This window comes from Fonsecaea nubica, assembly GCF_001646965.1.
Source record: "Fonsecaea nubica strain CBS 269.64 chromosome Unknown Scaff108, whole genome shotgun sequence".
Taxonomy (NCBI): Eukaryota; Fungi; Ascomycota; class Eurotiomycetes; order Chaetothyriales; family Herpotrichiellaceae; genus Fonsecaea; species Fonsecaea nubica.
In genome coordinates, this window is record NW_019173781.1 from 58,791 (window position 1) to 83,384 (window position 24,594).

Consider the following 24,594-nt stretch of genomic DNA (forward strand, 5'->3'; position numbering starts at 1 on the left):
ACAAGGTGTCTACTTCTCCTTTGCCTTTTCTCTTTCGCCGCCACGCCGTACCACTGGGGTATGCTACCGCCATGCAACACCTCCCGCTACTCAGAGACCTGTCCTGAACCGTCCGACCGTCTCGTTCAGGCGATCAAACCCGACCTTCTCCGCAATCTGGAGGATCGACTTGCCTCTCCCCGTCTCCAGTGCTTCTGCATCCTCAACCACCCTAGCAGTCGCCTTTTCCCCCTTCGACGGGCCGAATACCTTTGCGGTCCTCTTCTCGCGCGTATACCCCGGCCAAGGCTGCTGTCCGGCCACAAACCGCATGAGATCTAGCCCGAACGCTTCGGCCGCCGCCCTCTGCGCGGGTGGCAGGTTGTGATTGTGGTTCTGGAACAGGAAGACGACGTCGAGGACGTGGGTGGCGCGACCCTGGTAGGCGCCGGCCCAGGGGTTGGGCTCGTTGAAGAAGAACGTCAAGATTTTCGAGTGGGATGAGGATGAGGAGGCTGGCCAGCCGCGGGCGAAGCTGGTGGTCGCACCCAAGAAGCTGACGTCGTTGACGAATTCGAGGAACTTGATAAACGCCGTTTCGTCGTCCAGTCCCGAATCGCCAAAGCCGTACGCCTCGAGAAGGGTTTCTGCAATGTCCGGCGTCGTCGCGAGAGAGGACCGTATTGACGCCGGGAACTTTTCCCCGATGCCCGGTTTCAGGTGTCCGAGCATGAATCCAAGGACGGAGGCCTATAACGGAGGTCGAGAACACTGGTCAGTACTTTGCACGCACCAGCTGCCGATGTCCACTCGAGGATGGCTAGACGTACGTCAAATTCGCTGTTCCCAATCATCAAAGCATCGACCCACTGCTTGCCGGGCATGCTCTGGTCGGATTGATCGGCCACGCCCGCAAACGTCGGCTGGACAGGGACGACATCTCCGTCCACGGTAGGCAAGAATGCGACCGAGGGCGGCAGTTTCGCAATGACCTCGTCCATCGGCAGGTTCAGAAGCTTCTGGATCCGTTGGTCGACGTCGAGGTTCTCCAAGCCCAAGATGGACAAAACTTGTTGGTATGTGCGTTCTTGGTCCGCGGGGGTGAAGACCGGGACGAGCAGGCACGAGCCGCCGGTAGCGATGGCGCGGTGGAAGAGTGGCTCTTTGGAGTACAGGTGTAGCGTGGTGGCCACTTGAAGTGTCTCATCAGCAGCCTGTTATCATAAAAGAATGTGTAATTGGGGATCAGAGGACATCCCATACCTGCTCCCGCGCTCTCGCCAATCACGGTCACCTTGTCTGGATCGCCGCCGAACCCGGCAATGTGCTGCTTGACCCAGCGCAACGCTGCTTGCTGATCCCGGAGTCCACCGTTGGGTTTGTATCCCCTCTGGCGCAACTCCTCCGAAGTCAACATGCCCGGGAAACCTAGACGATAGCTAATTTTTTTTCTCAGCAAAGTGTCTAGACGTTAGGGAGTGGTTCCCCTGTCCCCTCCCCGAATTGTTTCCTCGTCCGAAGGGTGTGTGACTATACGTACTTGATGCCCACGCCAATCACAGGAACCCCATTATCACGGGCCAGCTTGACGATTCTGGCGTGGTCATAGTGCGGCCAGGAGTTTGCCCCGACAACGAAGCCTCCGCCGTGTATCCAGACGAACACCGGCAGCTTTTGCTTTGCCAGGTCGACCCCGTCCTGCCCTTTCGGCACTGTGATGTTGAGATTCAAGCAGTTGAGGTCCGAGTGGACAGTCGACGGCTTGGGCATTGACTGCTGGATGAAGAGCATCTCGTTGTCGTAGCCATTCGGGGGAGAGAACGACGAGGGTCTGTAGATGGCGTCAATATCTCCAATGCTCGGTTGGGGGACAGTTAAAATTCACCCATGACTTGTGGCATCGACTGGGCTCTCATATCTCGATTTCACTTGGGCTTCCGCAAGCCTGTCCTGGAGAGTGGCATATTGAACTCCGAAGAATTGATATACGCCGTCGCCGTCGAGGCCCTTGACTGCTCCTATAGAAGGATGTTCCACCGTGACTGTCGACATGGTGATGGTGATAGAGCCGAGTCAGGGAGAAGGCTTTCTCTTCAAAGATGGGCCAAGCCTCGTCCAGGGGTCAGGACGCCGTATACCTAGCACGAAATAGTTTTACCCCAATCCATGGACTTGAGGAGTCGACAGTCGACAGTCGATACTCTGAACTGGCTTCACTGGGTGATATCAGGTCCCACAATGTGGAGGGGCCCCACATTTCCTATTCCAGCCCATTAAGGACCAGCTCCACCACTTTTCAGGAAATGCTGCTTGGCACTGAAAGAAGAGACAAAACTGGCTCGCAAGCTCACGTGCGACTCAGCCCCGACCGTGCCGCTTTTATACGACAGTGTTTTCGGTTTCATGGAGCCAGCCAGTATCCTACGCGCCCGTCGGAATATCACCTTTCCGCGCATCTTGGCATAGGTCTTGACGATACCGATACCCAGACTCACAGATACCATCATATGCTCACTACTGGAAGTACCGAGCAGAAGAGACGGTATGTAAATTTTACATGGACAATTACTAGTAAAAAAATTACATCTAAAACATGGGCTATAGACCAGTCATATAATGCCAAGATATCTACACCCTAAAACAGTGACTCTCCGACCTAAAGGGGCCTTGGCCGAGGCTGAGAATAAGGCACTAGTCTCAAAACAGTACTATATGCTGTCATCGACAAAATCTTCCAGGGCCAAATTTCACATCTGATCCCGGGCAATGCCACCTTAAAGGACTCTCCATTTACAATGCGAGTTGCAAACTTGTGGCAAGCGAGCCTCTTCGACGTGTTAGATATTCTCCGGCCGAGAGAGACCCAAGCCTACACAATCCTAGCTGGTTGGCACCTGAACCATGGCCCTAACCTTCGCGTGGTCGAACATGGCTGTACATGTTAACAACGCCGTTGCCCGTGTGGTCCCATATTGTCTTGTCCTGATTCAGTTCCATGTCCGCGCAATCTCACAGTAGTGAGTTTGGCAGGAAGCCTTGACTACGTTTACCGGAGGGAGATGCGGATCTTTGAAGGTCCCGGACGGCAGCTTCAACATGAGTAAAGGGCGGACTGATCCAATATTTAAGCTGGGCTCTCCAGTCTGTCTATTGACAAATTCTTTTCTTCTCTCTCCGCGTCTTCATTCATGTAGAGTCACCAATACCGCAATAGATCGATAAGACTGTGTGGCCCCTCGCTTTGCCCCCCTTCTCACCTCTTCTTGTCAATAACCCCCATTCAACCGGAATACTCGTTGGACATCTCGAACCAAATTTCAAAAGCATCATGCCAATTTTCAAGCCTTCTGCTGTCCTCCTTTCCCTCGTCTGCGCAGCCTCGTCAATTTTGGGTGTTGGTTCCGCGAACCCAATCGTGGGCCGTCCTGGCACTGAACCTGCCTCATACACGCTCGAAACAGTCCATCAGTTCCCTAATTTTACATGGCTTGAGAATCTTGTAAGTTCTGCGCCGGCCGGATCGCTCCTCGTCTTGAAAAAAAGAAAAGGAAAAAGAAAAAGAAAAAGAAAAGAAAAAGAATACATTGATTCTAATCAGATCCAAAACCATCCCAGGCAATCCGCTCTACCGGTGAAATCGTCGCGACCGATATTTCCAACGGCGTCATTTACCTCGTCGACCCAGGGGAGGATCCTGCCCCTGTCTCGGTCATCGCGCAATTTCCTCCGGGCACCTGCTTGACCGGCATCGCGGAGCTCCGTCCCGATGTTTTCTACGTCCAGTCCGTCGACGGCTTTGTGTACAATTTCACCTTCACACCGGGTTCCGCGACGCTGTGGGAGGTCGATCTACGCGACCAGGCCCGCGGTGCCGTCGTGACCAAAGTCCTGGATATGCCCGAGAACAAGGTCCCGAACGGCCTGGGAGTGCTCCCCACGGGAAGAAAGGGGAGAGGCGAATCGACCTTACTCCTGAGCGCCGATTCCGGTGGTGGAGTGGTCCATCTCATCGACGTGGTCAATAAAAGTTACAGTGTTGTTTTCGACCACCCGCTACTGAAGCCCAACGCTACGGCACGCCCGCCTTTTGGGGTCAACGGCGTCCATGTCGTCCCTGGGGATGCCGACGCCGACACTTCGACCTTGTACTTCACAAACACAAACTTTGGGTACCTCGGTGCGGTGACTATTGGCAAGAACGATGGGACGCCGCGAGGCGAGCCGTGGCTGATCACCGACGAGGTCCCCGCGGCAGATGATTTTGCCATCGACTCGGACGGTTCGTTCTGGGTGACGCAGAACGTCCGTCAGACTTTGTCGCATGTGTTGGCGGACGGAACCGTCGAGTTTGTGGCTGGAGGCGTGGATTCCGCCGACCTCCTCGGCCCAGTGGCTGCTGCATTTGGACGGACCTCCGAGGACCGTGCGAACGGCGTGCTGTATATATCAACGGATGGTGTGCATGTCGATCCAGCTACGGGCAGCGTGACGAGGACTGCTGGCAAGATTGCCCGGCTTGCCACAAAACGCGGTAGCGGACAGGAATGGGGTAATTGGTAAGGTTGCATGTCAGAAGCTGTTAGAGCGCCCAGTGTCGTATGTTGAAAGTTGCGCTACTATAATAAACACGACAAGGTTAAATTGTAGTGGTGATGGTGATGGTGGTGGTGGTTGTGGTGGTGAAGACACATGAACTAGTCAAGAGAGAATGGATCATGGGTGTCTACATCTTTCTTCTATAATATTATCGTTCGTGATAGAATTTCAATTACATATTACTTATTATATACAGAATTCTTCTGGTGCTCCAAGGTGAAATCCGACACGGAATCTCCCTTCACAGAGAATCCTGATCGATACATGATGAGACCGCCTCGACAAGGACTTTCAAGTCGCCTCCTCCAGCTCCACCGTTGGCGTCCACGTATAGGTATTTCTGGAGGAAACTGCGATAACTGTCGAATTCGTTCTCGAGTCGGAGCCGACGCGCGCTTTGAGCCACGTGACGGCTAAAGAAATCGAATTGCCGGTTGTAAGGAATGCCTTTTGGGAGACGGGGGGAGCAGCTCGAGAGTTTCTTGGTTGCGGAAAGCGAAACGAGAGCGCCGAGAGCACTCACCCAGAAGTGCAAGCCGGGGAATTCCAACAAAGAGGATGCTTCGGGCTTGGCCGTTTCCAAGGCCGCTTCGAGTTTCGGCAGTATGATGAGCGCAGTGAGTTCGGCCCCGACGTATTCTGTGATGCTCAGCATCCATAACAGTGTTGCGATCCGCAGGGCTTCTTGGATGCCATCCAGTTCGGTCCGAGCTAGGAGGCGGTAATTCAACGCTTGAACCTTGAGGTACAGCCATCGTTCGTGTTCAGGCTGCTCCGGAATTTGGTTCGGTTGTGATGCCGAAGTGTGCTGACTTATCTGCACACACGCTACTAGATCGACGAGGATCTTTTGGTGGCAGTCGTCGATGATGGACACATTTTCGGCAGTAAAGAATCCGGTGCCGAGATTCCACAATTCTGGAGTCAGCACCATAGAGGAGGACATAGATTGATATGGCCAACCTTCAGGCTCAAAGGCTATCGTCAGTACTGGTGCAGACCTGGTGAAGAATGCGAGAAATCTGTGTGGTAGTTAGGCTCAAAAGCTCTGAGCGGAGAACAAGGAACAAAGGCCACTTACTTCCCTCCTAGAATTATGCTTTCCATAATCAGGGGCGACACCTTTGTCATTCCGCCGACTTGTGAGATGAGGACTTGAACAGCTCTCATGTGCGTGGCAGCAGCATCAAAGTTGAACAGCCACATTTCCGCGGCAGCTAGCCCATACATTGACCAGAGAAGAGCTTCTTCTACTTGTTCCGACCGCTGCAAGCGTTCTCGAATGCTTCGATAAGTCTGTTGGATGAAATACTCGGGCGGCAAGTCTTCAAAGCGAACACCGTAGCGCCAACCAATGGCCCCTGAGGCGTACGCGAGGATCGAGAACATCAGCATATCGTTCTGCAAGGCATCACGCATTCGCTCCGAATATGCAGCCTCATGACGAAAGGCCCCAGTCTGTGATGTTGCTTTCAAAGGGTGGCCCAAGGCCTCGGCTCGAAAGGTAGAAGAATTGAAATCAGACTGCAAGAATTGCATCAACTGGTAAGCCGAGGGGTGATGAATCATGTTGGTGCTGTGGAAAGGATCGATCGAAGTGCCCGAAGGCTGAACAGAAATGGATACGACACTCGGGTGGTCCAACTCCTCCCCTCTGGCCGCACGCCAGAAGTAATGGTTCCAATGCGACTGAACAATGGTGGTGCTCTCAGATGAAAACGGGAAGTCGATGGTGGCGGAGTTGACCTCTGGAAATTGCGAGCGTTCTCGTGAGGTGGTCTCTTCCTGGTCATCAGAGGTCGGTCGTCTACCCCGAGACCTTTCCTTAGGGATCGATGCCGCGGATTGTAGGAGGTCGGACGGCGTTGCAAATCTTTCACCTTGTCGTCGTCTCGTTTGGGCATGGCTTCGAATTCTGTAGGCCTCTTCTTCATCGCCTTTGGACAGCGAGGCTGACTTGGCGTCCTTTATCACAAAGTGGTATTGTTCCATGGTCATCCGGCACGTTTCGGATTCTAGAAAACGACATGGCTGCTATTGACCGCGACCTCTGCTTTTAAGTCGCCGACTGCAGGACGTGATGGCCGATGAGTTTGTCATTTGCTGTGGGGAATAATAACTTGCAATTGCCTCCAAGCGAGGTGGCAGGGCTATACAGGGCATTCTTCCTATTTTAAGAAGATCGGCTGGACTCAGGTGGTGTGGTTAACTTGAGCTAGAGTACTCGGCGAGTTCGGTAGCTGGGGCTGAAAGCTGGTCACTATGATGCGTAGCAGTCGGTGTTGCACTATCGGCCATCAAGGCGCGGCGTCACTCCCGTCCCGGATTTTGGCTGCTTGGCTGTCAGCTGTGAGCATAGCCCGAGATACCCAATACTTGAGGACCTTCTCGTAGATGACTTTGGTGTAGCGGCGTGGAACCAGCTCTGCAAAGACCCAAATCGCACCATTGTGTTGTAACCGACAACATACTGTGACAATCCTAGTTGAAATGGGAGATGTAGGTTGCATGAAGCTGAGGGGGAAGAATCGTGGCTCCTCCAGTTGATCAGTCGCAGGATCCAAGGTACAGGATGCGCATGAGCAAAGACCACTCCTCCACGGTCAACGTGTCGCTCATCCTCTACTGCTCATCACTTCTGACCTCCATGGCCTGACCTTCAGTCTCGCTCTCGTCCGGATCCGGCTTCATCGTATGTAAAAGGTCAGGGATGACAGGAAGTCAAGTTGATCAACACCACCTATGGCTAAATGTCATAGGCTATCGACCTCGGCCAGGAATCATGTTGCTGGGTCGTTCTTCTCCGAAACGTCTGACCAAACTGACTCGTTCAGCATCAAGATCGTTCGCAGCCCTCTTTTCCCAATTATCTTACTCAGAGTGCAGAAGCCGAGAACAATAGCACCATGTCAGGCATACTCCGTGTGTCTCTGTTGCTGCCCCTGGTCGCGGTCCTGCTGTATAACCAGTCCTCCCAGCTCGGCCGACTCGTTGGGCGCGTGGAAATCGACAAGACAAGACTCGTACGCTGGGAGAACAGCTCGGCACTCAACAACCACGACTGCCAGGTGATCAAGGCCGCCAACGCGTGCGAGGACGTCAAGATCCATTTCCCGTCGCACACGGCCTTCTTGTCCTGCGGAGATCCCGTCGAGAGAACCCATTGGTATCCATGCGCAGGCGTGCGCACCGTCTCGCTCCGGGCCGAGTCTTCCTTTCGTGAGCAGCTGTTCAAGCACGATCTGGAGACCGGCCAGACGACCGAGCTACAGATCAAAGGCCTGGAAGGTGACTTCATTACCCACGGTATTGACATCTTTCCACTCCCCGAAGATCCCTCTCGAGTGAGTCATTTTCCTTCCCCTTCTCCTTGAAGAGTTGGGAGAGAGTGGAGTTTGACCAGGGAACGGAGTTGTATAGATCCACATCTTTGCAGTCAACCACGCTCGCAGCGGCGACTCGATTGTCATATTCGCGCATACGCTTGGGTCTGACGAGGTCGAGCTGGTGAAGAATGTCAAGCATCCGAATATCAAGACAGCCAACGGAGTAGCCGCGACGGGACCATTGTAACGCAGTCGCCCCGTTCCTCCGAGAATGACAGACAGAGCTGACCCCCCTCTCACAGGGACTTCTTTGTGACCAACGACCATTACTTCGCAGGAGGTCCGTTGCGGACAATGGAGGAGATGTTCGGGCCCTGGGACTGGGCAACGAATGTCCAATACTGCAACGCAGAGGCAGATGTAGGTGGTAGTTGACTCTTGACATGTGAATGAATCAGTCCTCACACGTGGTTTTTTTTCTGTGATCATCAGGAAATCCTCTGCAGACAGGTCTCGGGCACCTTCACAGGCGCCAACGGGATCAACGTGTGGAAAGACCGTCTGTACGTCGGTGACTCGAAGAACGGAACCGTGACTGTGTTCGAGGTGCACGGAGACAAGAGCTTGACATATTTGCAGACGGTGGTAAGTGTCTCGCATCCGCCAGCATTTGGCCACACAGACCAAACAAACCAACCCAAACAAGTCAGCTGCTTACCTTTTCTACGCACCATCACCCCTAGGATCTGGGAGCTGCGGCAGATAACATCAACATCGTTCCGACCACAGGCGACCTGATCGTGGCGGGTAAGCCAGCCTCACCCAACCCTTTTCTTTGTGCCCTGCGCAGCTATCTCTAGACCCGATGCTGACGACCGCATCCCTCTCTCCGCCTCAGTTTTCCCCACGCTCGAAAACCTTTCCAAATACCTCGAAAACGTCAGATCGCTGGGCAAGGAGTTCCTGGTGCCAGCCGCAGCGTTGCGCCTGCGCCGCGAGTCCAACTACACGCCCGAGCTGATCTACTTTGACAACGGGGCAACGCTCAGTTTCATGACGGCCGCACACGTGTACAAGGACCTGTTTGTGGGTGCCAGCGTGCTCCAGTTCGGCGGGTTTGCGGTCTGCAAAGCAACGTCGGCGCTGGATGTGTAGGTCTTATGTGGTCATGTGGTTGCGTGGTTTGCGTGGCTTGAGGGGAGAAGAATGGGCATCTAGTGCCGCACTGCCATCTACGTATGAAGTACCTGAATGGTACTAGGACAGTGGCAGAACTCATGGGGCGATCAAGGGAGAAGAGCGGATAGTGATCATGAGTGCAAATTGACTCGACTAACAGGTGGAGCTGGTCTTATGCTCCCACCCACTGATTATATTTATGAATATACTGATGTGTGCGGTATGTCCAAGTGTTTACGGCGTATTTCCCCAATTTTCCCGTGATACAGTCCAACAAGCGATAATTCAGCTTTGGCTTCACGGAAATAGGCCGAGTGTTTCCGCCCATAGCTGTCCCATTTGGGCATTCTGGGATCGGAGATTGATGATTTGTCTTACTCTGCCCAAGTCTGCGAACTGAATCAAAAGAGTTCCCGCGCTGAGTAGGTACAGCAGCATCTTATCCTGGACATCAGGACTTTATGGCGGCTGTTGAGTGGGTAGAAGAGTAGCCGCCACGGGGAAAGCGCATTTACTCATACGGCGGCTTGAAGATCAACCAGTCGCTCTCTGGATTCGGAATGACAAAGGCCGGCGTGGCTCGATAGCTCGTTGGCTGGCCCTGCGTCGGCGTCGTTTGGTTCTGGTTTGTAACCGACACGGTTGGATCAAAGGCGTTGTTGCCTGCAATAGCGTTCAGTCGAGGGTAGTTGAAAAAGTCAAAGACCTCCAGAAATTCTAGCTCGCTTTGCGATGAGTTGTGCGTGGTAACGGTGTCGAGGACGGAATGGGGACGTTGGGAGGTCAGGAGATTCAATTCGTAAGCACATCTGAAGAAGGGCCTATCAGTTTCCTTCGCACTGAGCAATCAAAAGATCCAAGATACTTACCTTCTCATTGCGGTGAATGTTCTACCCGACCCGTTGCTGCCCTCTTGCACCACATCGTTCAATATCCTTGCATAATCTCCAGCAACTTGCCAGTGTTGCCCCATCTGTTCAAGAGTGGAGATAAAGAACATGATTTTCGGATCAACTTCACACTCCATGGTTGCTGCATGGACGAGCAGTAGCCTGGCAGAAACCCAAAGGGCAAAGGCAAATGGGTGGCCGAGAAGCGCAAGCATGCCGGTGTTCATCACGTCCTGTGCGATCTCCCTCAAGCTCTCCACGGCGCCTAAACAGCGTTGAATCGCGTGGTATGACGGTGTGAAAACAGGTGATTTAAGCGTTGGATAAGCAGCAGAGGAATGTAGACGGATCACGGACGTGACAAACGCCGCATGCAGCATGATCCAGTTGGAGATCCGACTTCCCGGATCTGAGTGGCAGAGTTGAGAGATCTTCCCGTATTCACCAGGCAAGTTCTGTAGCCAATCATTCAGCTCGCCATCCAGCTCACGGTAGGTTTCACGCCACCGCTGTATATCGGAGTGGCGGCTGATATCGAGAGGTTGATGGAGGAACCGATGGATGCGACTCAAGATCCCAAGCACTTCACAGTGATAGGAGAAACTTCCCAGATTTTCTGGTTTATTCACAATCAGTTCCGATGGTGCGCCTCGTCGACGCCATCTTGTCTCAACAGGTTCGTTTCGTGAAAACAGATCATAGCGACATGGGAGACATCGGTCCATTTCCCTTTCGTCGAGGGTAAAGGTGTCTGCGGTGGCGACAGTCGCATATCTATCGAGAATAAATGTCATCCAACACAGACGGCGACGCTCTTCGTTCTCGATCCAAGACTGAGGTTGCGCGGCCTGCAGAAGCGTGGCTGACGGATAAGTACTGGACTCAAGGTAAGCACTCTTCTCCACATCCAGTCCGAGTTGAACGATATTGCGCGTAATGAGGGCCAGGAGATTCCAGCCCTGCTGACCGTTTGACGTCCCGAGCACATCAACGGCAAGGATTACCAGCGCTTGAAGGGCGCGGACGTTCGGGTGGTCCAAAGCATACATCATGATCTTTCGTCTGGAGATCTCGTGAAACTGGCTCCTTGACTCTGGTGTAAGACGAGGGTCCTTGGAGAAGCGCATCGTAGTGGCGACAATGGCATGCATGAGCACCTTTTCCGATTCGTTCATCGATTGCGAGCCGAAAAAAGCATCGAATGTGGCCTTGCGGTCCAGGATAGGAGACCACGGGTTGACGTGTTTGAAGTAGAGATCGACCAAGGTATATAGCAAGTCGTATGGAGGAAGCTCCGAATCCGGAATCGACGGCGCAGGGGTAGCTGATGGAAACCATGCTGCTGAATGGCCTCTTTCGCTTTGGCCCGCCATGTCGTGGCTACCGTTGTCCACAACGGATCGGATGGACATGGCATCTTGAGGTCGAGGGTACTGCATTCGTTCATAGGCATTGGCGACAGGCCATCTGGGATCGGAACTGGGAGTGTCTTGAGAAACGATGCTGGCTGTTGACGGGCGAGGGTCGGTCTGGGCATAAGTGTTGAACGAAGCGGATTGGGGTTGATGAGAAAGACGAACGGAGCCCGGTCGATGGGTGGAAAAGTCCCCATGTTCAGCGATATGTTCTTCGAGGCGGCGACCCATAACCTGGAGCAGCGCTTCGAGGCGATTGATCTTCTCTTCTAGTTCGCGACCGTAGCCGACTCGAAGGCCGGGCTTTTGACGCTCTTTGTAAACACATGTTCGATTGTTGCGTGCACACCAACCACAAGCGGGCTCTGCTCTGTCGCACTTGACTTTCCGGGCCTGCTCCCACTGATTAAACACACTGTAAGTCAACACGCTCAGAAGATGTTCCTACGGACCTTACAGAGCTCACAGCTAAGAACGACGGTTAGAGTCGATAATAGTAAATGGTGGCGGAGAGGAGCTAGGAGACTTCTTACGAGATTTTCAGGAGCCTCTTTCTCTTTTTGCTCGTGGTGGTGCCATTTTCCGGCGGATTATCGGCATTGCCATCGTCATTCTCGGCATCACTCTCGGAGACAGAGGAGTTTCTTTCCTCGGAGGCGTCGGTAGGAGAGGTGTGGACAGCGGTGTAAGTGGACATTGGCGCCAGACTCTTAAGGTCCGTTGAGGAGAGCGTCGCGACATTCAAGCTGTGAGAATGAACAGTGGAGACCAATACCGAGAGCAAGGACAGGAGGTAATATCACACGGGATGATGGGAACTGCTGCAAGATGCCGGATCCCGAGGCACGCACCACAAGTCTGGTTGGTTGTCTAGTCGTAGACCAAAAGCGAAAAACGGAGATGCGAAGAAAACCCCGCGTTTAGGGAGCCACGTTCCCGCAGCCAAACAATCTCGGATGATTAGTTAATCCGACTTGGCATACTAGCCGGTCAATCCACAATTGGCAGTGAAAGCGAGAACGGAGAAATCCGCGAGCCCGCGGGGTAACCCGATAAGGGCTTACATAACCTGTTCATATACCAACAAGGCACCGCAACCGCCATCTCAGCCACTATATACCTTCAAAGGTCACTCATCGCCTCCAGGCCGAACCACCCTTTGAAGCTTCGCCGCTGTCCTCAGTCTCAAGCCATCACCAGCCCACCCAACATGTCTATCCGATTGATCAACCCGCCTGATGTCCCCCCTCCACGCCCGACATATTCCCACGTTCAACTCACGCCTCTCTCGGCCACAAGCACTTTGGTTACAATCGCGGGCCAGGTCGGCGTTGATCCCGAGACCAAAACCACACCCCCGTCCTTCATCGCACAGGTCGAGACCGCGCTGGCAAACCTGGGCAGATGTTTAGCGGCCGTGGGTGCTACGCCCGCCGACATCGTCAAGATGACCCAGTTCGTGGTCAACCTGGATCCCACCGACACGTCGCGGTCCGAGGCTTATTCCAAGTTCTTGGGTGGTCACCGCCCGCCGAGCACGCTGGTGGGTGTTGCGGCACTGGCTACGCCGGAATGGTTGTATGAGGTCGAGGCTATGGCTATTGTACATCAGAAGTGATTGGCAAACGGGAACCAGGGTATTGAGATGTTGAGGGTCATTGGAGGAGGAACCAACTTGTGGCCGTCGTGTTTCCGCTGCCAACAGCAACAGCAGCGCCCATCTCAACATCAGAACCCAATGTTCCTTCAATTCCATCAGTGTCCAGAGTCTTCGGCATCCTCTACCTTCGCTTTTTTCCCACCCTCACCGCCCTCCACATCGTCCACGAATCCCACCTTTCGTTTGCCCAGGTTTGATCCTTCCGCAGCTAGCGGCAATGCAGCTGGAGTCGACGCAGAGGATCCCAAGCCACTGTCTCCTCCATTGGCTTGTGTGTTTTTTGGCTTCTTCCGCTTGACCAACCCTGACACATCAGTCGCGGTCTCCGCCACTTGAGCCAGTTTCTGTTTCTTCTCCTCTTCGGATACGCCGCTTCCCAACAGACTGCCCAGCACACCGGAGATTTGTTCTTTCATCTGAATTTCCGACTCCGCTTTGACGCTAACGGGTGGCTTGCGGAGCTCTGCCAGTCGCACTTCCATTTCTGCAATCATATCTTGAACGTCCTCAATCTGAGCCATAGCCTTATCTTTTTGCGGACCTGCTTCGAGCTTGTCCAACGCAGCTGTTTCTTTGTGGACACGCAATTTACAACTTTCAATCGCCTTCTCTTGCTGGGCGATAGCTTCGTTCCTGATATCCCAATCAACTTGCAAGTCACCGGTTGGGTTTCCCTGCTCGTCCTGCTGTTGTGTCTGAGAACTGAACTCGAGAGCCAGACTGAGCTTGTAGTGACATTCGGCTAGAATACTCGACTCTGGAGGTTCAAGCTCCTCCCTCAGGGCAAGACACGCCTTGAGATCTGTGACGGCATTCGAGTATTTCTCTCCTTCCAGAGACACTTCTGATTGCAGATCATAAATGTCTGCCACGCGGGTCTTCAGTGACTTGACCTCTGGCGTAAGGTCTATCGATGCAACATATTTGCCTTTCTCGGAGTCTTCGAGTGCGTGTTCCTGACTCTGATCCAGCTTCTTGAGATACAGGATGCGCGCCAGATCCAAAAGCTCGTAGGCCGTGGCGAAGTCATCGTCCTCCTCTTCATCTTCTTCACCCTCCTCTTCCTGGTCTGCTTCCTCCTCATCCGAGTCATCCCAACCTTCGGCGTCACCCGAAATCTGAAAGTATGGCTTGTCTGAGGCGGTCTCCTGAGGCTGCACGTCCTCCTTGGGGACGACATCAGCGACATTGGACACTGGCTCCTCTGGGATCGCATCCATCAACTTGGAGCTTTCGCCAGCCTCGCCTCCGTTTGTAGAAACCGCTGCTTTTCCTGCGCCGTTTGCTTTTCTCTTCTTTCCAGATTTTCGCGGTTTGCTCGAGGATAATTGCGCTGAAGCCGCGGTGCCGCCCAAGACCGAGCTTGTTTGCTGCGCCAGATAGAACAAGCATTTTCCGTACGAGTATAACAGGTCGGCATTCTCGAGCGCCATCTCTCCATTGAGCTCGGCTTGCAGCTCTGTCGCCTGTGAATACAGCTCTGCCGCCTCTGGGTAGTGTTTGACCGCATATTCGGCGGTCGCCTTTGCGATAAGATCCGCTAACTGCTCTTGCTGGGTCGGCTCCGGGTTGGACTGGGCAGTTTCGTCAGTAGTCGCAGCCATGACGCGCGATGAATGCAAAGTTGTGGAGGGACAAAAATCGCGATGGTAAGATGAGATGAGCGGTAGGGAAGGGTAGATGGAATATGGTGGAGAGTTGAAGGAGAAAGTGAAGAGCCGTGACAGTGTTGGTCGTGTGTAAAAAAGGTCACGTCACATCCTTGTCCCCGACGCGGGACGCGCGTAAAGTGATTTGTTTACGCGTCGAGGCTCAACTTTTCTCCTCCTTTCACCTTATCCCAAGTGCTGTACACCCTCCTCAATCAATTCAGTCATGGAGGAGCCCATTTCGACTCCTGGGCTACCCAGGCGAACATACAAAGCCGGGTCTAACCTGCGGACTGAAGAACAATTACTCTCCTCATCGCCGGGTTTCGGTACACCGGCATACCCCATCAAGAGCCGACCGACAGAAGTTGCAAAGCCCTTTGCAGCGCAATTGAACACTAGCATAACTACACACAGTGCTGCTCCGACAGTCTTACCGATCCTTCTTCCCCCTCAAACTCTCAGACCTGTCGCTTTCAGGACCCTCACGAAAAAACACAACCTCACCCTGACCTCCTCAGGTCTCGGCTTGCTCTCTACATTCATTGGTAAATTCTGTGGCAGCGGTTGGCGAGAAGAAGGCCTTGCAGAACGTGTATTGGACGAGATAGCTAAAGCATGGAAAAAGTGCGGAGGTGGCCTCCTCGTCGAGGATGGGCCCGAGAAAAAGCTGTCCAACATCTTGAAGACTCTAGAACCGTGCATGTCAGGCGGGCGTCTGGACACTGGCAAACTCTCCCGGAATAACAGTTCAGTACCGAGCCCTAATCTGTCCCGAACACACTCATACACCGCCGGTAGACAAGATGTGAATATAGATATCAGCCAGTCCAACTTAGGAATCTCAGCGCTCAACGTGGAAGATGGGGATTCACGAGACCGAGTGGACGAAGAAGAACAATCTCAGTTGGATGTTCGGTCATACCTGAAAGTTGTTTCGGCGTTCGACCAGCCACGACTGATGTATTCGACTTCATCAAAAAGCCTGGAGCCCATCAACGGGACAACCAGCCTACTCCCTCCGATACAACACAAGATATCGATGTTCAGAAATCATTACCATCTCGTCCACCAGCGCCTAATGCGGAACGAATCATTCCAGACTCCCTCATTTGCGACCACCACACGACCGCCCAGACTGATGCACTCAGCAAGTGGCATGACAACGATACAACAAGCTTACAAGATTACGCCAATAGCAAACCTGCTTGGTCGATCAGGTACTGCCCACCTTCTGCTCGGCCTGCTGGTACATTCTCCTGCGGGGGATCTCTCCCTGACAGACCTCTCCGGAAGTGTGGTCCTCGACCTCTCAATAGCACGGCCGGTGCCTGAAGACGGCGTGTGGTTCTGTCCTGGCATGATAATTCTTGTGGAAGGAACTTACGAAGAAGACGGCTCTCACAATTCAAATCTGGGTTCGGCCGCGGGTGTAGGTGGACAGATCAAAGGTGTTTTTGTTGCCCATACATTGGCCGGGCCGCCAGCTGAACGACGAGCTATATCACTAGGTATTTCCGCCGACTCGGGAGGTAACACACATGCGAGCATGAGCGCAGGATTTGGCTGGGTCGACTTTCTCGGGGTAGGGAGCGAGAAAGCGCTGGGGAACCAGATGCGTCGGCTGCAACGACGTGTCTTCCGGCCACCCACTACCTTCCAGACTCTCAATGTCCCGGATGATGACCAGATCGAAACCGAGCCGCCCCGTCGCCAAATTGCCCTGTTAGGGGAATGTAACCTTGACAGTCCTCGAACACTAGAAGCAATTCGCGCCATTCTTTCATCGTACAGCACCTCCAGCTCCGGACATATAAGTGACCTGCCCTTCTCCATCGTCATGATGGGCAACTTCGTCTCGGCGGCAAGCATGTCAGGATCCAGCAAGGGCGGTGGTAGTATCGAATATAAGGAGCATTTTGACGCCCTGGCTTCGATCCTGGCAGAGTTTCCTTTATTGGTGGCAAATACGACTTTCATTTTTGTGCCGGGGGACAACGATCCATGGGTGAGTTCGTTCTCGGCGGGAGCCAGTTGCATGCTCCCGAGACAGGGGGTCCCAGAGGTGTTCACCAGCAGAGTTCGACGAGCCTTCACTACCGCCAATGCCGAGATCCATGGTGCATCCAAAGAGAAAGACGCGCAAAGAGGAGAGAGTATATGGGCGACCAACCCAGCGAGATTGAGTCTGTTTGGGCCGTTGGAAGAGATTGTGATGTTCCGTGACGACATCACAAGCCGGTTCCGACGCACTGCCATCACTTTCCCGAAGCTCGATGGAGATGACGAGGGCGACGAAGCAGCGGCAGCAGCAGCGGCAGCAGCCACCGCTAATGTCCAGGACCAAAGCCAAGAGACTTCGCAGTCGGATATGGAAGAGATGGTTCTGGACAATCCGAGGAGGAATCTCGACAAAGCCGTCCAGAGTGCAACCTCCCACGTCCCTTCGTCAGGCCCGACCCCATCAAGTCCCCCTTCCATCCAAGCGGCAAGGAAACTGATCAAAACCATCCTGGACCAGTCGCACCTCTCCCCATTCCCCTTGTCGATCCGTCCCCAGCTCTGGGATCACTGCGCGTCATTATCCCTCTACCCGCTGCCCACGGCGCTGGTGCTCTGCGACGCCGAAATGCCAGCCTTTGCGATCAGCTACGAGGGATGCCACGTGATGAACGCGGGAAGGCTGGTGGACGAATTCTCGCTGCGCAGAGGCCAAGGTGGCGTCAATAGGGGCAGTGGTGTTGCGAGATGGATCGAGTATGACTGTCGAAGCAGGAAAGGGGAGGAGAGGACATTGAGGTTTTGAGATACCAGAGGAGCAGCCAAGGATTAGACATGTTCCCCTCGAGCCGAGCCACTGAGAACGGAAAAAAGGAGGTGGAAAGACAAGAAGTTATGTTGTTGTTATTATAATGATGATGAGCTGACCATGATAAAATTGATATTGAGAGGTTTTTGGTCCCGGCAAAGTCCAAGACGTGACGTGACACACGGAGGAGCGTATAGTTTCTGCATGGCAGAGAGCATATAGCATCCATGATATATATACATATATTTCACTATTCCAAGACTCTTTGGTATTTTCTGGAACTGTCGACGTTGTCCTGTAGCATCCACTCCCAGCTGGAGTCGACTTGATTTCTGTAAAACTCGTGTCAGCTACGCGAACCGACGTGATGTGGGATGCATTTGGTAGACCGGCACATGTCTTTCCTGGTAGGGACGGGGAGGTATGTACAGGTGTGTACATGTATATCCACGGCTTTGCGTCTGGGTACCTGGGCACCTGGGCTTAGACAGGAGTAGTCGAGTTCTGAGAAAGGTCGTGTATGCATCACGTCTCATTTCTTGACGGGCGACTGGTTGACTGAATGGAGGGTCTTGGTGACAAAGGTGACACGGTCCTCATCAACCGTCGTGTGCTGGGTTACTGATAGTGATAGTAGCAGCAGCGAGGAGGACAAGGACGTCCCTCTCCCCCTCCCTCAAGCCGAACAAGAAACAGAGGAGCCCGTTGACTCGGGCCACTCACGTCGGATAGAATTGGCGCCCAAATAAGTCGTTGGCACGAGGGTGTGGGCCCAATTTCTCTCTGTGCGTTCGGAGTGGTAGGTTCGCGAACAACTTGTCCCGATCGACGTAAGGAGCACGTTCCTCCTTGCGCCTTCTGCCGCCCACGGGGTTGACTGCAGCGGCGGCGGCGGCGGCGGAGGCTCCACCGACAAGAGGACTCTCGGAGCGAACAGACACATCGTCACGGCCTCTCTCACGGCGGGTGATATTTGGCCCGTCTGTGAAGGAGCGGTGGATACCGAGATGAGGGTCCTCAGAGCGAACGGATGCATCGTCACGCACTCTCTCACGGACGGGAGAAGTCCTAGTATCCGTCGAGGCGCGGTCGATAATAGGACGAGAGTCCCGAAGGGGTAGGTAATTATCACCACGGTACCAGGGGTCGTACATGTAATCATCATCACGGTACCCGGGGTCCTCCTTGCGTATAGATTCATTGTTACGCCCTTTATCAAGACGAGAGTCCTCGGGGCGTCTGATATCATCATCACGCACTCTCTCTCGGAAGATGATGTTCGGTTGGACTGTGGGGCGATCATTGATGCCGCCGACACCGGGATAATTCCCATAATGTCGTTGGTAGTCATAAGCCATAGGAAGGGTGTAGCCCCCAAGGGGAGGCACATAGGAGCCGCTGCCGTAGTTGTCGTAGTTGTAGTAGTTGAAGTTGTTGCCGTAGTCCAAAAAGCCGTCGTCAGTCCCCAGGCTTGAATCCCTGTCACGACTTCGAGAACGCTCCCGGTAATAGTCACGATCTCCAGGGCTTACATCCCGATCCCGACTTTGAGAACGCTCCCGGTGACGGTCACGAATTCCAGGGCTTGTATCCCGATCCCGACTTCGAGAACGCTCCCGGTAATAGTCCCGATCACCTGGGCTTCGATATCTCGGAGTGGAGGGTCCCAAGGGATCCCCCCAAGAATCAGTGAGACCGTCTTCCCGAACCACCTTGGGTCGCTTGGTGTAGCGAGAATCATCAGCGGCCTTCGTGGCGAACATATCCTCTCGGCTTGAAAGGCTGTTGCGTGAGTCTGTCGTTCCCACGACGCGTGGTTCTCGCGGACGGTCATCTCTCCGCCTCGAATCCTTCGGAAGCTTGCTAGACATCCTGGAAGACCGTCTCGACTGACCTGTACCTTGCCGTCCCGAGGCCGTTTTCCGTGGTTTTATCCCAAAGGCCTCCGCAGCCGCGAGAGCTCTTTGTCCTAGCGTTCGGCCGTCGGGCGTTTTCTTCCCTGCTTCCTTCTCACTACTCGACCTTGATGGAAGAAAATGTTTGCGAGCTGCATCCGCAACCGCCTCCGCTGTCGCTGGATTGCCCCCACTGAAGGGGTCGGTAGGAGAGGTGTGGACAGCGGGGGAAGTAGTAGTTTGCGATGTCTTCATCTTCGATAGCTCAGCCTCGAGCTCTTCCACTCTTTTTTGCGACTGCAGGTAGTAATTTCTCCAGACGTCATATAACCCTTCTTCGGACGGATTCGGGCTTGCGGCCGTGGTATTGGCTTCGCTGGACGCCTGTTCGTCTGCTGCTCGTGGTGTGGAGGACTCGTCTCCATCTGTGGCGGCGGTGCCGTCCTCCAGGGTGGTCCATTGGTCAAGCAAATCTCTCAACAAGTCGACCGAGTTGGCCATCACGAGGCTTCGCTCCTCGGAAACATCGCTCGCTTGACCCACCAGCTGCCTGAATTGGACCATGGCGGTGGTGTTGATTAACGGCGGTACATGCGGTGAATGCTTGACCAGAGCCGTAGAGACGCGACCGCCGTTGCCATTGTCATTGTCATTGCCATTTGTGCCAGTTATCTCGTCATCTGCTGTTTGATCGTCTTGTTCAGCCTTGGCCTGGCAATCTTCCTTTACGGCGGCTGCGTTGACCTGTTCCACAATGGCAGTCTGCGCCCTTGCGAACTGGGCCATTGCGTCCTGCGCGGCCTTTTTGGATTTCTTCTTGCGCTTGTGCCTCCGTATGGTCCGGCCGGCATACAGGACGCTCACTAGGAGATTGACGGTGCTCTTCAGGTACTGGATCTCGGAGACCAGGAGATCGACCTTGGTCTTCTTGAAATTCCACTTGATCTTGTCCACGAAACTGACCTTGTCGGCCCGGTCTGGCAGGAGATCTCGGATCTTGTCGAACAGGTCACGAGAATGGCCGTAGATGTCATTGACTAGGTCAAGAGCCTGGCGGGAGTGGATTGGTTCGTCGTCGTCGATCCGCTGAGCGAGTATTTCGAGAACGTCCGAGTAGAGCGTGACATGGCGAGCGACATAGTCCGTCTGTTCTCTGGCCGATGAAGCAGTCGAGCCAAAATTGTAGAGGACCGTAGTCAACTGAATAGCGAAAGTTGAGATGCCCAACAATGAGGCCACCAGGCCAATCTCGGCCATGACCGCAACATCAACCTGCGACTCGTGAGATGTGATCCCAAGGTCAATTGATCAGGACGTCATAGAGTTTCCGATGGACAGTACAAGAGAACTTAAGCATCACGACTAGATCAAAGGTTGAGGCCCCAGGAAGAGAAGAAGGCCAGGCTCACAGCCTCATTGAAATCTGCCTCTCATCAACACCGGGCGCAGGGGCTGGAGTTTGTATCGGGGCTTCCATTGGCTGCGCCCACGGTACTAAGTGAAGCACCAAGATACAGCTCAGTGGTGGCTATTCAACTCTTGGTCTAGCCATGGCTTGTGCTAATGCACTTCGCAGTAAACGAGGTGTCAGGTAGCATTTGTCGCCTGGATTTCCACTGATGATCCCCTTCAGCTGCCCGCCTCCCCCCGGTTCTTGTACATTATGGTTGCCTTGCGGCAGACTCTTCGGGCACCATCGACATGCTCCCCCGATTCAAGGTCCGTCCACAAGTACTCCTAATACTCCATCTTTAGTCTCTCGAGTCTTTTCATGGCCGCCTCGATCACGGCACCTTCCCTCTCCACCGTCGCCATGATATCCGCGATGCGTTCTTTTTGCAGTCGACTGGAGACGCCCAGTCCGCTGAAATTGGAACTTCTGGGAGATGCAGCCGCTCCACTGGACCGGGACGTGAGAGTGATTTGTGAGGCTGACATGGACGGCGTGATGGATGATGCCGAGATTGAGGAGACAGATGCTTCTAGGGCTGGAGGACCTTTGGGCGAGGCTGGGTGCGGTTGCTGCTGTTTTTCGATACTGTGAGCTTCTTCAACAAGGGATTGAGTGAGTTGTTTGACCTGTAGTCCACATGTCAGTCGTGTTTCCGGAACAAAGGAGAGCAAGATCGAGATACATACCATCGCAAATCGCTTTTCGAGATTGGTCTCTCCTCCGCCACTCTCTTGCTCACCCTCTCTACCCACAATGCCAACATTCTGCCCCAGACTCTCAACCTCATGCATCCAGGCCAGTTCCTTGGAGCTCAGCTCTCTATTCGCCGATCCAACACGTCCCACCTTCCTTCTCAAAGCCTCATACCTCGCCACCAGGTTGCTCTGCCTCTCCCGTGCCTCGCTGATCCGGGTCTCGGGTGACTTCTTCTCCTTGACCTGGCCGTTTTCATCCTCCTCAGTAGTGGCGGTAAGGCGCTGCAACTGCTGGGCGAGTTCAGTCATCTGCTTGACCTGGCTAGCAAGTTCGATTCTTAGGCGCTCACATCGCCTGAAGAGCTCTGCGGCTGCATTCTCTAGTTGAGCAGACTGCCCGCCAACCGTGCGATGCGTGAAGGTCATAATTTCTAACATAGCCGGGCTCAAACGCATAGGCCGTTCGGAGATGGCTTTCTTGAGATGTGGCGGCAGGCGTTGGCGCATCGAATCGATCGGGCTATGCTGGTTGAAGTAGAAGATTTTGGGAGGACAGTACGGCTCTCGTGTGGGAACCGTTTCGACAGGCGACACTGGCAGATTCGCAAGTTGAGAATCCACATGCGTAGAAGACATAGTGAAGTCGGTAATGGAGGGACCAACAGTTGAGATGCCTGTCGGAATCTGGTCGAAAACTACTCCGTACGCGGCGGTCGAGCTCGCAGTCAAGAGCAAGTATCCCAGTGATGTGTCGTCAATGATAGTCGGAGCCGACAGAGCCTCCGACTGCTCCCGTGCTTCAATCAACTTGTCGATTACACAGACTCGATTCTGACATCGGGTCTCCAGCCTGGTCCGCATGCCAGGATCGACAGGCTGTGTCCCAGAGAGTTCGACACCCAGCTGAGTAACCCAGTCATTCAATGACAATGAGTAGACACGTGTCAGAGTGGTCACAAAGATGGAATAAGTGGAGACGATATCCGGAGTGAATACTGGCCAATTAGCAGCAGGGTTCACCCCCGATCCGTCAAGCATAACAACATCGGCTAGTGTCAAGGGTGTAGCGTCAGATGAAGGCACGCCGAATGCACTTTTCCCTTTCTTGGGCAGCCACTGTCCTGTTATGCCGTCAAGATCGATGGCAAGCCAAACTTGGTTCTCAGGGGTGGCAACACAGATAGTTGTGAACGGTATAGGCTGGACGAGATTCTCGTCGATTTCGTCGTCGTCTTCGCCATCAAATAAATCGTTTTCATCGAGCTTCGCAGGAAACACATGGATATCAGACACCTCAATCTCGGAAGCATCCTCTTCGGAGACGATCGTGAAGGGCCCCTGGAGACGTGGAATGGCACTTGGGTTTTGCGGCCTGAACCGCACCTCAAACTCGCCCAGGCTGTCTGTTGATTTATGGACTTGAGGCTCCTCGTTGTCGATTTCTTGGACCCACTCATATTGCTGGTCGGCGGCTCGTCTTTCGTCCATGTCTGTCTCGTCGTCGTTGATTGATGCCATGCGCGACACAGCAGTCGTGGTCATCGATGGAATAGTTGTTGATGTCGGTTTCCACCTCGACGGCAGTAATGGGCATAGAGCGTACAAATCCCCATTCCTCATTGCAACCCAAAGAGTCATGCTAGCCCAAGCATCTTCATCCTCTTTCCCTCGACCACCAAAACACGCCGCAGAAACCTCCATGTCGAAATCGTCGACAGAGAACCCGCGAGTTTTGCCGAAACCAGACGGCTCAAAGTCTTGGTCGCATGATACCCCATCGGCCAGTTTCCGTAGATCGATAGCCAGTTTGGGACGGTCGAGGGACCAGCTGTTTGCCTTGTCAAATTCCCATACTCGAACAGCTGCTTCAGCTGTCACAGTGACGAGACAGTCGGTAGAAGCAGTGGCGTAGGCCAAAGGATGCCATAACACAGACGCAAGGGGAGATTCTGGGATGACATGGACAGTCGGACCAAGCTGATATGTTTTTACTTTCAATGGTGAGCGGTCATGCTCCTTCAGTCGTGATGGATCTGGAAGCACTGCGATGTGGACGGTATGTTCTGTGCAGATGGCCAGGAAAAGGCCAGAGGGCGAGATTGAAATCTGGCGAATCTGATAATAGACAGGAACAGCCAACGTCTACATTTATGTCAACATTATCTCTCTGTAAGACCCAGCGATTCCACATACTCTGTAAACACTGTCACGGGTAGACTCTGTGGCATCAGAGCGAGACAGACCAAAGCGACTGGTGCCAGACTGGGTGTTGTCCTCCCATTCGTCTCGAACTGCGCTCAGATCTGCCCATCTGATTTTGTTTCCCACGACCGCAAAGATATCCGTCCCCCTGCTAGCGACCAATCTCCTGGGCCCTTGGTATTGTGTCGAAGGAAGCGCACCGAGATAAGAGGTGCGTTTGGACGGAGAGGCGGGCGACTGAGGTTCGGGGTCTGTAAAGATCTTTGATCCAGGCGAAGGTCGCGCCAGGAACGGGGGTGTGTACCCAATGACTTTGGGCATTGTGGCTCTTTAAGGCGAGAAACAATAGCAAGGACAGGCGCACATTGCAGTAGCAGAATTTCTACAATCTGTGTCACACGAAGCGTTACAAAGGTGCAGTCTCGCATATGTCAGTTGGTGAACATTTTCCTCGTTAAGGCGGTGCTGGGAAATCTACCTGCGGTTTACGCGCTGCCCTACCATTTCTGGTATGGTCGCGAGCGAGACGCGCCGCCGCTTTTAGCATATAGAAAACCCCCTTTCTTCGGCCCTCTCGATATTTCTCTCTTCCCTCGACTTCATTCCCTTCCTCACCTCTATCGCCGGTCTCGCCGTGGTATCAGAAAGACCCTGACAGAAAGTAAATGCACCTGGGATGTTCTGGTCTAATGCTCCTTGTAACGAAGACGACACTTAGCCCAATCCTTTCAGATTCGCCATGACGTTCACATGTGCCCAATATCCCATGGTGGTTAGGAACCGGTGGAATTGGATGGTCAATGGATGATATCGTGTTTTGAGTGTTGGACAAGGCAGAACTGGACA

The 24,594-nt window shown here is 53.7% G+C and overlaps 10 protein-coding genes across 10 annotated transcripts; 4 read left to right on the top strand and 6 right to left on the bottom strand.

Moving 5' to 3' along the window:
- Positions 1-90: 90 nt before the first annotated feature.
- AYO20_10317 (hypothetical protein) lies at positions 91-2,031 on the bottom strand (the record flags this gene model as incomplete). Its single annotated transcript, XM_022648575.1, has 5 exons — positions 91-729; positions 810-1,171; positions 1,243-1,418; positions 1,520-1,810; positions 1,865-2,031. The coding sequence occupies 5 exons, from the start codon at positions 2,029-2,031 to the stop codon at positions 91-93; spliced, it is 1,635 nt and encodes a 544-aa protein (XP_022495453.1).
- Positions 2,032-3,307: 1,276 nt separating this feature from the next.
- On the top strand, positions 3,308-4,539 carry AYO20_10318 (hypothetical protein; the record flags this gene model as incomplete). The annotated part of the gene is made up of 2 exons (XM_022648576.1): positions 3,308-3,478; positions 3,595-4,539. The coding sequence occupies 2 exons, from the start codon at positions 3,308-3,310 to the stop codon at positions 4,537-4,539; spliced, it is 1,116 nt and encodes a 371-aa protein (XP_022495454.1).
- Positions 4,540-4,816: 277 nt separating this feature from the next.
- On the bottom strand, positions 4,817-6,567 carry AYO20_10319 (hypothetical protein; the record flags this gene model as incomplete). Its single annotated transcript, XM_022648577.1, has 2 exons — positions 4,817-5,597; positions 5,657-6,567. 2 exons carry the CDS (start codon positions 6,565-6,567, stop codon positions 4,817-4,819), a joined length of 1,692 nt encoding a protein of 563 aa, XP_022495455.1.
- A 914-nt stretch (positions 6,568-7,481) lies between these two features.
- AYO20_10320 (hypothetical protein) lies at positions 7,482-9,056 on the top strand (the record flags this gene model as incomplete). The annotated part of the gene is made up of 6 exons (XM_022648578.1): positions 7,482-7,919; positions 7,996-8,144; positions 8,204-8,321; positions 8,394-8,546; positions 8,645-8,708; positions 8,752-9,056. The coding sequence occupies 6 exons, from the start codon at positions 7,482-7,484 to the stop codon at positions 9,054-9,056; spliced, it is 1,227 nt and encodes a 408-aa protein (XP_022495456.1).
- Positions 9,057-9,591: 535 nt separating this feature from the next.
- Positions 9,592-12,082, bottom strand: AYO20_10321 (hypothetical protein; the record flags this gene model as incomplete). Its single annotated transcript, XM_022648579.1, has 3 exons — positions 9,592-9,901; positions 9,950-11,800; positions 11,919-12,082. The coding sequence occupies 3 exons, from the start codon at positions 12,080-12,082 to the stop codon at positions 9,592-9,594; spliced, it is 2,325 nt and encodes a 774-aa protein (XP_022495457.1).
- Positions 12,083-12,595: 513 nt separating this feature from the next.
- On the top strand, positions 12,596-13,003 carry AYO20_10322 (hypothetical protein; the record flags this gene model as incomplete). The annotated part of the gene is made up of 1 exon (XM_022648580.1): positions 12,596-13,003. One exon carries the CDS (start codon positions 12,596-12,598, stop codon positions 13,001-13,003), a length of 408 nt encoding a protein of 135 aa, XP_022495458.1.
- Positions 13,004-13,140: 137 nt separating this feature from the next.
- On the bottom strand, positions 13,141-14,649 carry AYO20_10323 (hypothetical protein; the record flags this gene model as incomplete). The annotated part of the gene is made up of 1 exon (XM_022648581.1): positions 13,141-14,649. One exon carries the CDS (start codon positions 14,647-14,649, stop codon positions 13,141-13,143), a length of 1,509 nt encoding a protein of 502 aa, XP_022495459.1.
- Positions 14,650-14,920: 271 nt separating this feature from the next.
- Positions 14,921-17,500, top strand: AYO20_10324 (hypothetical protein; the record flags this gene model as incomplete). Its single annotated transcript, XM_022648582.1, has 1 exon — positions 14,921-17,500. The coding sequence occupies one exon, from the start codon at positions 14,921-14,923 to the stop codon at positions 17,498-17,500; it is 2,580 nt and encodes an 859-aa protein (XP_022495460.1).
- A 722-nt stretch (positions 17,501-18,222) lies between these two features.
- On the bottom strand, positions 18,223-20,655 carry AYO20_10325 (hypothetical protein; the record flags this gene model as incomplete). Its single annotated transcript, XM_022648583.1, has 3 exons — positions 18,223-18,982; positions 19,036-19,345; positions 19,398-20,655. The coding sequence occupies 3 exons, from the start codon at positions 20,653-20,655 to the stop codon at positions 18,223-18,225; spliced, it is 2,328 nt and encodes a 775-aa protein (XP_022495461.1).
- A 480-nt stretch (positions 20,656-21,135) lies between these two features.
- AYO20_10326 (hypothetical protein) lies at positions 21,136-24,069 on the bottom strand (the record flags this gene model as incomplete). Its single annotated transcript, XM_022648584.1, has 3 exons — positions 21,136-21,477; positions 21,538-23,688; positions 23,740-24,069. 3 exons carry the CDS (start codon positions 24,067-24,069, stop codon positions 21,136-21,138), a joined length of 2,823 nt encoding a protein of 940 aa, XP_022495462.1.
- Between the last annotated feature and the right edge of the window lie 525 nt (positions 24,070-24,594).